We start from the raw sequence: 12573 nt of genomic DNA on the forward strand, positions 1-12573 counted from the left end.
CAATCTCAATTCTGTCTCTCTCCCTTCACCTCTGTCTCTGTCTCTGTCTCTGTCTCTCTCTCCTTGATCATTCAAAGTGAGTGAGTTCAAGTGAAAAAGGGTGAAAGGATGGGCTTGGCAGGGGGGCTGAGAGGGGAGTCGGGTATATGGGATTAGCAGGATGTGCTGAACAATGTGTTGTGTATTACAGACTAGTAAATTGTTTAAGCAGACAACTGGAAGGAACCGGAAGGCGGATATGCAAGATAACACAAACTGGGCTTTATTACAAACCATATACAGTGAGTCCAAGTATTTGATCCCTTGCTGATTTTGTTGGTTTGCCTACTAACAAAGACATGATCAGTCAATAAATGTTATGATAATATGTATTCTAATATGGAGAGACAGAATATCAAAAAGAAAATCCAGAAATGAACTTAAGAGAATATATATTAATTTATTTCCATTTCATCAAGCAAAATAAGTATTTGATCCCCTGCCAACTGATAACAGTTCCGGGCCCACAGACCAGATGGGCACTTCCGATCAACTTGTCATCTGAAATAAAGACACCTGTACATAGTAACATGCATAAAAGACACATTGAATAAGCAGAATCAGTCCATAGTATGAGTGAATCAGTCACACTCCAACCTCACCTGCATGGGACAGACCAAAGAGCGGTCAAATGATACCAAGGACAAGATTTTAGACCTGAACAAAGATTAAATGGGCTGCAAAGCCACAAGAAAGAGACTGGGTATTAATGACCCAACTGTTGATGCATTTCTTCCAAAATGTGAGGAATACAAAATGACTATCCATCAGCCTGTCTGGAGTTCTACAATATTTGACCTTTTGTAGGGATTTGATAATCATGAGAACAGAAAGAAAGCACCCTTGACCTGTACGGGACGAACTAGGCAATGATATCAAAGCTACTGGGACCAAAATCACTGAGAAAACTACTGGTAGCACTTAATGCCACAGAGGTTTAAAATCCTGTAGTGCACACATGGTACTTCAGAAGGAACCTGTGCAGTCCCACCTGAGGTTTGCCAACGAACATCAGACTGGTTTAGGATATGATAAGGAGGTGCTGTAGTCAGATGAAACCAAAATCAAGCTGTTTGGCATTAACACAATTCAATGTGTTTTGAGAAAGAGAACTGCTGTCTATGATCCCAATAACACCCTCCTCACCATCATGCATGAAAGTGATATCATTTATGATTTGAGGGTGTTTGTCTGGCCAAGGCACAGGACAACTTCACATCGTCAACAAATGGATGGAGTGAGAAATGTAATGTGCAATCCTGAGTGCAAACGTCCTTCCCTCCACCACTACACTGACGGTGGGCAATTTTTGGTTCTCCCAACATGACAATAATACACAAAATACAGTCAAAGCAACAAAGGAGTGGCTCAAGAAGAAGCATATTAAAGTTGTGAAGTGGCCTAGACAGTCTCCAAATATTAACCCTATAGTAATTCTATGGAGGGAACTGAACCTCCCATTTGCCAAGCTACAGCCATAAACTATTCATGTTTTAGAGATAATCTGCAAAGAAAAATGGGCAAAAATCGTTTCTACTATATGCACAAACATTGTCATCAACTAAAAGAAGCATCTGACCTCAGTGCTAGAAAACTAGGGCTTTGCCACAAAGCACTTTATCTTACTTAGCTAGAGGGGTCAAATACTTATTTGCCTAAATTAAATAAAAATAAATTAAAATATATTATTTTAAGTTATTTTCTGGAATTTCTTTTTGATATTTTGTCTCTCCATGTTTGAATACATATTATCATACATTTATAGACTGATCATGTCTTTATTAGTGGGCAAACCAGCAAAATCAGCAAGGGATCAAATACATATTGGACTCACTGTACATGGGTTGTACATTTTTGTTTTCTCCTGACTGTGCGAAACTAGCTGCACACAACTCAACCTCTGATTGTTGGAAACCGCTGTCAGTCAAAAAACGCGCTCACATGGTTGACTGCCAGTGTCTTGGCCCTCCTCACAATATTTTGCTGATAAAAAAAAAACAATTATGGCCACTCCACATCCTGTGCTCTACCTACCTATACATGGCAGGTGCAAGAGAGAGAGGGCGCCTCGCTGTGCATTAGGCTATCTTTTGCACCTCACAGAACAGCCAATGAGAAATCATCATTCACCTTTTCCAAAATAAAAGATAAACATCACCAATAATTACATTCTTGAGTAGGCTATTGGAACACCACACAATGCTGTTTTGGTCAGTGGAAGAGGGATGGGCGAGGGATATTCAGCACAGTGGTGGTCATAAAGATGGGGCAGGCGTCCTGGCCGTCCTACAATGAGTTGCGCCCCAGGTGACGTCCCACTTTGACGTCCGCCCCATTTGAATGAGTCAAAGAGTGAATGAGTCAAAGAGTAACACACTGAAGTCTGAACTGCTCGCTCCAAGTGCAAGACAAATTTTGGCAACAATAAAAATGAACAGCAAGTATGAACGTTTTGAAGTGTATCTTAACCTTTTTTTTTGCTTTAACTTGTCAGTTTGTTGTATTTGAGCGAAGAGTTCTGCAAAAACAGCTTCTGTTACAAAAAATATGAAATAAAAAAAAGCCCCATTGCGAAACTCCAACTCCCATTGTCATTCTGACACAGCACTCCACAGCACACAAGTAAATGCCTCACCCATGCAAGGGGGCAGCCCTCAATGGCGCCCCAAGGGAGCAGTGCGGTGGGACGGTACCATGCTCAGGGTACCTCAGTCATGGAGGAGGATGGGGGACATCACTGGTTAATTACTCCCTCCAACCAACCTGGCAGGTCGGGAGTCAAATCTGCAACCTTTGGGATACAAGTCTGATGCCCTAACCGCTTACCCATGACTTGCCCTAATTTCTGAATATGCTTTAGCAATCAGAAAAAAAATGTTGTTGGTGCTGGTGGTAAAACTCTGCTGTGTGTATTGCACCGTTTGAAGTGTCCACAAAGGATGGGGAAGTGTGCACTGTTTCTATTTTCTAATGGCATTATAATGCATTAAGGAAGTACAGGCATTCCACATCAAAGCCTATATTGTTTATACACAAGCAGACTCTCTCTCTGTGTGTGTGTGTGTGTGTGTGTGTGTGTGTGTGTGTGTGTGTGTGTGTGTGTGTGTGTGTGTGTGTGTGTGTGTGTGTGTGTGTGTGTGTGTGTGTGTGTGTGTGTGTGTGTGTGTGTGTGTGTGTGTGTGTGTGTGTGTCTGTGGTTTCCTTTTTCACTTTCTCGCTCAGTTGTTTGTTTGGGTTGCCCCCACATCTTTAGAGTATAGTGCCCTTTCACAGATTTTTTAAAATCTTCCCATGGGGTGCCCTCATCAGTCTGCAAAGGATCACAGGTCGCTATTTTAGACAGTAGGCCCTGTTTGTGTGACTTCTGGGGTGAAGTAGAGATGTTCTCATCATAATTTTGACATTTGGTGCTGAACGGAGCATTTGGGTATCCAAGACTGCAGCCCCCCCACCTTTACATTGACTCCAATGGAGCACTCAAGCAATCGATCATAAATCATTATCTACAACCCCAGAAGTTACAAAAACAGGGCTTAATGACTAAAATAGCGAACCACCACTTTAAGCTAGTGTTGTTCTTTTTATTAACCCACATTGCTGATTGAGATTATTAGCTGGGCCAATAAATAGTCCATAACCCAATATAATTAATAAGACTTAATCTGGGCTATCGCCAGTTGCACAACGGATAACCACCCGCCATCTGACTCGTGTATGTTTACCATTTACCAATTAATACCAAGTACTTATATTATTGTTATTACCATTACATACTTAGTTATTATTTAGTTCATTGGGCTCAATCAGCCATAAGCATACATTACCCATCTTTGTGCAGGAGAACAGAGAAGGAAGCAGCCATAAAGTCACTCAGGAGAAGAAGTTCATTTGCCAAGAGATTACCAATTTATTGTACATTACAATTGAGAGAGCATAAGTTATTACAATTAAGCATAACCCAAACCATGGTGGCCAAATGCCCCATGTGTCCCAATAGCATAGCACAGGGACCTGCTAGCACCAAGGCAAAAGGCCCCAGTGTGCCAGCAAGCACCCTATCCCCAAAGCTCTCTTCCCCAGCTCTCTCTTGAACCCCCGCAAGGGCCAGCAGTTTTATACTCCACAAGTGTATTACATCATTACATGTTCAAGACCCAACAAGGTACCAGTGTTTCCCATACATTGAGGAAACTATGGCGGCCCGCCATGGTTTAAATATGGCCGCCATAGTTTCGAAAATGTAAAAAAAAAAAAATAAAAAAAAAAATATATATATATATTTTTTTTTACTTTTTTTTTTTTTTTTTTACGATTTCCGTTTTTGTTAAAAACGATTTGAATTACGATTTCCTTCGCATTTTCCTCCTGGAGTAAATACATCCTATAGAGAAAACCACAAGTGCTTGAAAGACAGAGGGTTTGGGAGCAATATAAAAAACCTTCAGAGAAGGGACAATTGGGATGAGTTTACTAACACTCCCCAGGCTTTGTTTTACAGTTGTAATGAGTGAGGTGACAGGCCTTCATTGACACGGCAGAGGTTGTGTAGCCTTCTTTCTCAAAATATAAATGGCTGAAATGTAGGCCTAGGCCTATAGTTTCTCCATGCGCCAATGTCATACTGTACTCATTGTTTTGCCATTTTGCATTTACACTGCGTGAATACCCCCCCCCCCCCCAAAGGCCCGCGTGAAAAGACGACCCCCCCCCCCCCCCCCCCCCCGGAAAAAAAAAATCCCGGTTGCCCCCATAGTTTCCAAAATTCTGTAGGAAACACTGAAGGTACACAACAGTACCAACTCAGTACAAGAATGCATTCTCAAACATGGTCAGCTCAGCCTCTAACTGACTCTAAGTCAAATATGGTTGAGTCCACTTCATGGTGTTATATTGCCTAGACCTAGTGTCTGTGGCCAGTGGATCTGAGCCACTAAGTGACCAACTCAGCCAGTAGGCTGTGTGATAAACGACACCTCTGTAGCTAAGTTTACGGCTGGGCAGCTGTCCTTGGTGGACGCAGAGAGAAAAGGCCCTAGTTGCAGATACTGTACACAGAAAACTAAAGACTAAACCCTCTGAAATAAAGATATTCTACGTGTGAAGATATTATGTTAATGTCCAATAAATAATTGTAAATATTAATGAAGAACTGAAGTCAAATCTTCGACACTAGCCAAGGGAGCGCGTACATTTTGGCTATTTTTACAGTTTTTTTTCTTCTGTAATGGACTATATCATGTACTACGTTCAGAATCCCATGACAGTTTATGGTAATATGACTACAAACACAACGCTATTGTGGTTCTGAAAAAGTGAAAGCCCGATTGGGAAACTCCAACTCCCATTGTCGTTGTGACACAGCACTCCACAGCACACAGGTGTGGCTTAAGTTCCCAGGCTTAAGTTCCTGGGCCAATGGCCCGCAGTATAAACTGGGCTATTGGGACACAGCACTCCACAACACACAAGTGTACACTGGACACAACAAAATTGCATTTATGCCTTATCTGTGTCAGGGGGCAGTCCCTAATGGCGCTCCAAGGGAGCAGTGCTGCCTGACGGTACCATGCTCAGGGTAGCTTAGTCATGGAGGAGGATGGGGGAAAGCACTGGTTATTTACTCCCCCCACCAACCTGGCGGGTTGGGAGTTGAACCGGTATCCTTTGGGCTACAAGTCTGATGACCTAACCGCTTACCCATGATTGCTTCTGGGAAACACAGCCCAAAACAGACTTATTCGGTTATTTGTGCAGGCATATTAAAGACCTCATAACTCTTGAAAGTAATGACTAAATAGCCATAAATTCACAATACCACAGCAATTTTACTTAATTCTACACTTGGTCACAACATGTGATACCAAAAAATACATAATGAGTGACAAGTCATTTGTCAAGGCTCTGCTGTTTTCCAATGTCTCAAGTTTTTATTGGAGCACACATAAACAGTACACCACAAAATAGCACAACAATGTACCCAATAGACTAGCCATACATTATGGACCGTCTTTTTTTTTACAAGAAAGAAATAATCATACAAATGTGGTGGAGTGTGGCACTGCTGATTGTCATTTGTATTCACTCATGGTCATACAGAACACCATTCGAGGGATTGTGTCATTAAAGGGACACTGTGCAGGAAATGGTCAAAAAAGGTACTGCAACTATGCTGCTCATTGAAACTGGGTTGCCTATTGCCAAATTGTATCTTTTCATGAAAGTTTACTAAGTAATAAACTAATATTTTCTAGTATGGCCCAAGTACAGTCATTTTTGTAGCTAAAAATGGCTATTTCTGGAAATTCAAAATGGCGGACCATAGAGAAGATCCCCCTTTTCATGTATGAAAAGTGCAATTTTCCCAGTCATAATGAATACTTTAAATTTGATAGTGGTGGTAAGTATTCATGAAAAAGGTAACATTAGTGAATGGATAGCATACATTCTGGAAATAAACAACTAAAAATCTCACACAGTCTACCTTTAAATGTCACCGTACATCGGCCAGTGGAACGTGCAGGTGAAGATTTTGCACATCCCAGGAAAAGGTGCAGGATGAAGGCTGACTGTCATATTGGAGGGAGGAGTCCGCACACTTTTGCAATCCTTCTTTCTTTGTTTTTTTATAGTCCATGACATTACGTCATAATGTGTTTCTGCACAATTGCCTTTTTATTTTTCTGTAGTCTTTATTTTTTTCCCTCCCTGGACCCTGGCTATTACCTGCCGTGTTACATGTGTCTTGAAATTTCATGTCCATGTGGGCATTATGTGTATTTATGTAAGCTATACTTATACACCTTATTTTCCCCCCAGGGATCAATTAAGTTACTCTACTACATTTCTGCCATTGCCTTCATCATGAAGACAACGGTCGAAACGTAATCCTGCCATGGAATTAAAAAAAAACAAAGGCCAATGGAAATTAAAACAGATGATGCCTCATCTGATGCTAATCTGATGATGACGCTAATCTGACTGTTAGGCACATTGAGCGGCATGTCTTGTATGAATTGTGCTACACAAATACAAATCAGTTGTTATTAACCTTTTTAAATTATTTATTTCTTCAAATGCTACTATTACTATGTCAGAACGCTATAAAGGACTTTTAGAAAAAGCACAACAAAATACCTCCTCTTAATGTATGTTCTCTACAAGTCTTCTGTTGTCCAGTCTTGCACTTTAAATGTCTGTATGAGCAATGTCTACGTCCATACTGTCTATGTCCATGTATGAGTACTGTCTATGTCTATACTGTCTATGTCCTTACCTAGATTAGTCTATGTCTGCATGGGAGAGCAAGAAACGCAATTTCAAATTCTTTGTATGACCAGTGCATGTAAAGAAATTGACAATAAACTTGACTTGACTTGACTTGACTTGAACCTTTCGCAGAGTCATCCTGCAGAGTCAGACCCTGAGGAACCCCTATTCAGTCACCATGAGCACTGCTATAATTCCTCATTTTGCATCTGGTGAGACTGTTATAGAACGACACCGTTTGTTAGGCCTATTCAACCTTTGTTTTTCTCCCAAAAATCTTGCGTAGTACCATTCTACAGAACTTGAAGAACAGCCACACACTAACAACAACCACAGTCAGTAGGAACAGGCCCACATCCACGCTATGGTAGACGTACCAAGGCAGACGGTCACCCTCTGCCCGCAAATGCTTTGCTCCCTTGTTGCGCAATACATATTCGATCCAGAATATGGCGCGATCCAGAGGGTGCATTTCGTTATCCCTATGCAGTCTGGATAGTCTCTGCATAGTGTCCTTGTAAGAGGGGTTCTTCAGGACGTCCAGCAAAGCCTCCTTGAAGTTAGTCGAGGTCAACGATGACGCCTCCAGAACTCGAGCGGCTCCTCGTGCCTGAAGATTAAGAAAGTAGGATGCAGATAAGAATAACTTTCACGTCAGTTAGAGATTCGCTAAACTATGAAAACATTATTGGTAGTAAGTAAGACAATGTAAGACATATATTAAAGATTTAGGCTCACAAGAGACGGTAAGGCATGTTTAAGAGTAAGTTTTAGGCTCATACAGAGATAATGCTTCATTACACAAAGAAAAAGTCCCTGGTTTGTACCCAACAACTTGTCGCTGGGACAGTAACCTTTGCAAAACAATTCTGTGCCTACCAGAGTGTCTTTTAAAAATTATAAACAGACCTAAAATGACATATGGTATCACAGTGGACCTGTCGTGGACAAAACTCAAAGAAGCAGTTTTATACACTGTAAAAAGACAACATTTAGACAACATTTCTGATTCCAAAATTCTCATTGGTGTGATCTCAATTAAATGAGTCCGTCAACAACACAATTGCAAAAGCTACAAGTCGAATACGTTTAGAAGTCTTTCACAGCAGTTTCTGTTATGTTTTTAACTTGACCCAACAATCATTTTTTATAGTGAACCTTGAGGTATTCTTCTGTATCAATATTACAAAACATTATATAGGTAAGACATTTAAAAAAGGCAGCCCCAGGATGGGGACCCCATGGTAGATGGACTCGTAGACACCGTTGGTACCACCATGAGCCACGAAGACTCGCGTTTTGGGGTGACCCAGCAGGTCGTTTTGAGGGAACCAGTCCACAAGCAGGGTGTTGTTCCCCAGAGTGGACGGCCGCTCCCCAACGTACCTCCAAATGACTTTCTGGGGCAGCTCTGCGAACACCATGGCAACTGCCTCTGTTAGTTCTTTGGGCAAGGCTGCGATGAGAGTCCCTAGCGACATGATCACGATACCATGCTCCCCAGAACTCTGCACAAAAGCCTCCAAGTCATCAGGCAAAGGCTTCGAAGGGCGGCACTGGAACCCTGCGATGTAAACAACGTTGGGCATGGTGGGACGAGGGAATTCGAAGACAAAGTCCGCCCGGACTAACCAGAGATCTGTCGAGAGCACCATTGAGACTAAGTCCGTCCCGGGAGGGAAGTAACGTTCGAGCACTGGACGGTAAGACGATTCCAAAATAAAGCGGAACTGCCAGCACTGAATGAGGTAGACCACCATGTTGAGGACGCGCTCTGAGAGGTCCATCTGATCAGTGAGCTCCGAGCCCGTCACGGGGATGTAGGACAGCGGAGACGGGGCAAAGGTGAAGTGGCTGTCGCCCATCAGGATCCAGCGGACATTGTAGACTATCGGGAGCTTGAAGTAGTGAGCGAGGAAAACCCCGGTTGGCATGGCAGGATCCACGAGCGCCATGTCAAACTTGGTGTCCCTGATCATCGTCATCACCTCTTGATCCTCGAACATGGCTATCATGGTGCCGACCATGGCGTCGATGCCATCGCTCCAGAGTTTGCCCAACTCCCATTGCTGCTTGAGCGTACGCAGGAACCGACCCGTCCTCCGAAACTCTATGTGGCGAGTTACCATCTCCTCGTAGAAGGCCAGGTTGAACTCTTCCTCTATCCCGGGCACCGCGATGGAAGTGTAGAATGAGGAGTTCTCTGGGATGTAAAAGGTGGTGCGGGAGCGGATGACGGTGAGGTTGTGGCCTCTGGAGTGCAGTTCTTTCAGGATCACCTAAGATAAGATAAGATAAGATAAGATAAGATAAGATAAGATAAGATAATCCTTTATTGTCTCTTCAAAAGAGCATTTTTGCTTGGACATGACAGTGTGATATACACCAAAAACACAGCACAGTAGACAGCCAAATATCACACATGTATACTACTAAATATTGAAATATGTAACATATACTGACAGCTGCTATTCGTAAATAATAAATAAATATTACACATAACCATAAAAGAAAAAAAGAAGACTCCACCTCCCACCACACACGCACACACACACACACACACACACACACACACACACGCACACGCACACGCACACACGCACACACACACCTGCATGTTAATCCAGTGGCTGCCATCCACGGGCACCACCAGAATGTTGCTCTTAGGTTGGCATTCCACCGGCAGAATCAACACTGCACATAGGGCTGCCAGCGCAGTTAGGAGGTTACCAGTCAGACTTGCCAGGACCATCCTAGAAAGCAAATTAAATTTCAGATTAGCCGTGAAGAAGGAACAGGTTTGCCCATTTAGTGAGTTTAAGGGTGCATTCCAATATGCGACCTTGCATCCTCCACTTGGGCCTGTGGCCTCACGTTTTGCTGATGCCCCACCTCCATGGAGAAAACCAGTAAGTTTCCTTGCTGTCAGCCTAGCAACAACCATTTTTGATGGACTATTCTTCATTCACCATCCAGTCAGCAAATAAGAAAATGACATTACAATTGAGCTTTTAGCGAGATATTGAAATAAAAATGCTGTTGTCAGTGATGTCATCACAACGTATTACTTCCTGGTACAAGGGCCACAAGCACAAGTGGAGGACGCAAGGTCACATATTGGAATGCACCCCATGAGTCAGACTCCCCCCAACCATCCTCTAAAGCAGCGGTTCCCAAACTTTTCCCCCCGTGCACCCCCTTTTACATTTCAATGTGGTTCGCGCACCCCCTAAGCGAATGTTGCACAGCCGCACATTTTGGGCAATCCTCATTTCCAATCACCCTGGCATTTTTTTCTGCCATCATTACAATGGAACTTGTTGCATGACAAGTCTAGGAGATACAGACGGCTCCTTCCAGCATACAATTCATCAAACAATTAAAACTACCTGACGTTCATTAATTTTGGATAAAAAACACATATCCACCATTACTTTATTCAGCTCGCGCACCGCCTTGTGACAGGCCACGCACCCCCAGGGGTGCACACACCCCAGTTTGGGAAACCCTGCTTTAAAGCAAATGAAAATATAAATTGGGTGCTAGGAGGACATAGGCTTTTGAGTGTATTCAAAATGTTTCACGTCAGACTTTTTCACAGGGCAGTAGAAAACACAGTCATTACATTTTTAGGTAGAGCTCTTCACAAAGCCTGTCTCATAGATTTCTTATATCTTACGTGTATATTCTTTCTTGAAATAAAACAAAATTAGGGCTGTCCTAAACGATTATTTTTCTATCTGCCAACTATTTTTTTCGAATAGTCGATTAGTCAAACGATTAATTTTTCAAGTACTCTGCACTTTAATCTTCAAGGAAATTGGGGAAAAAAGAAAGAAACCGTTAGTTAGGTCTAGTTAGGTTAAATTAGGTCTGTGAGCTCAATATGAGCTTTAAATCATGATAATAGCTTATTTACTCTGAGATACAACGTCCAATTCATTCGTGCTGGGCAATTTTAGGTTTCAATAAAGTAATAAAGCATTAGTAAAGTAAGTTAAAAAGCATTGAATTAAATGAAACGATTAATCGACTATGAAAATTCTTGTTGACTAATATAGTCGATTAGTCACGATTAGTCGATTAATTGTCCCAGCCCTAAACAAAATAATGCAATGATTGGACTTCTCGGTAATGGCTTGAGGCATAGTGGTGAGGAAATAAAACAGGTCCCTAACAATTACTGTAACTTAAACACTTAGACCCGACCGAGGGTAGGGCACTAGGTTACTACACTGATGAACAGGAATCAATTCCTGCCCCTGTCATTTGCCGGTCTTTCCCCATCTCTGTCCCCATAGGGGAAATTTCTTGTTAAATGTTTTAAATGGTTCACCATAGGACGCTTTTGCACACATCAATTTGAATGCATTGGATGTAACCAATGGCAACTTCAAAGTAGTAGACAAATATACCGCACACTGTCCATTACACTTGGAGAAATGTCCGAAGGACCGAGACATTGTTAGAAATAAAATTGCAATGGAGGGTTTCGGTCAAATTTGAAAAAGGAGGTAAACACAGGCAACAGTTATGCAGTAGGCCTAGTTCTCTGAGGTCAACGTGTTCTGTGGTTACTTATTGATACACTGGAAGACACAAACACTGTGAGCAACAAAATGTGTTCCCTATTTGGTCCAGTTTGTCACATTTGAAACAAATTATTTACCATCACTATATGAAGAAGACCTATTCTCTCATTATATCAACTTATATTCAACCCGCTCCCATATTATGTGATAGGCACTGTAATAATAATATCTTCAAACATGCTGTTTTTTTTTTTTTACTCCCTGAGGAAGGCCAGTCGGCCGAAACATGTTGGAGTTTTTTAAAGGTTAATTGTAACCAAGCCATAGAATAAAGGCTTTTTACTTTTGAAGAGAGTGCCTTGGTATTTTTTTTCTTTTTCAACGTATGCTAGAATTATTAAATGGTTGATGTTTACTTATGTTTTCTCAGTGCAGATTCATTACAGTCCATTGGTGATCAGTGACTAAGAGCAATCCATGCGTTTTGTGTATCCAATCTCAGACAAGCATGCATAACGTGTCACTGACTGGAAAAAGTTGATCAGAAGTTTGATTTGATCTTAGAATCTTTCCAGAAGTTTCCAAGATAGTTCTTAGTTCTGCACAAGTTGTGAGGATTCCATTTCAGTTGATCATGCTTCAGGCTAATAGATAGGAGCACTTGTCAAAGAATTGCTTACCTTTTAGTTGTCTTTAGACATCAGACGTCAACATATAAGCCACCGTTCGCTTGCAC

The 12573-nt window shown here is 41.9% G+C and overlaps 1 protein-coding gene across 1 annotated transcript; it reads right to left on the reverse strand.

Annotated features, from left to right (window-relative positions):
• Window positions 1–8498: 8498 nt before the first annotated feature.
• Window positions 8499–12573, reverse strand: LOC134437407 (UDP-glucuronosyltransferase 2A2-like). Its single transcript, XM_063186898.1, has 3 exons — window positions 12518–12573; window positions 9917–10058; window positions 8499–9584 (listed from the first exon to the last, which is right to left on the reverse strand). The coding sequence occupies exons 2-3, from the start codon at window positions 10055–10057 to the stop codon at window positions 8499–8501; spliced, it is 1227 nt and encodes a 408-aa protein (XP_063042968.1). The 5' UTR covers window position 10058; window positions 12518–12573.

Source organism: Engraulis encrasicolus, chromosome 21 (assembly GCF_034702125.1).
Source record: "Engraulis encrasicolus isolate BLACKSEA-1 chromosome 21, IST_EnEncr_1.0, whole genome shotgun sequence".
In the NCBI taxonomy this organism is placed as follows: Eukaryota; Metazoa; Chordata; class Actinopteri; order Clupeiformes; family Engraulidae; genus Engraulis; species Engraulis encrasicolus.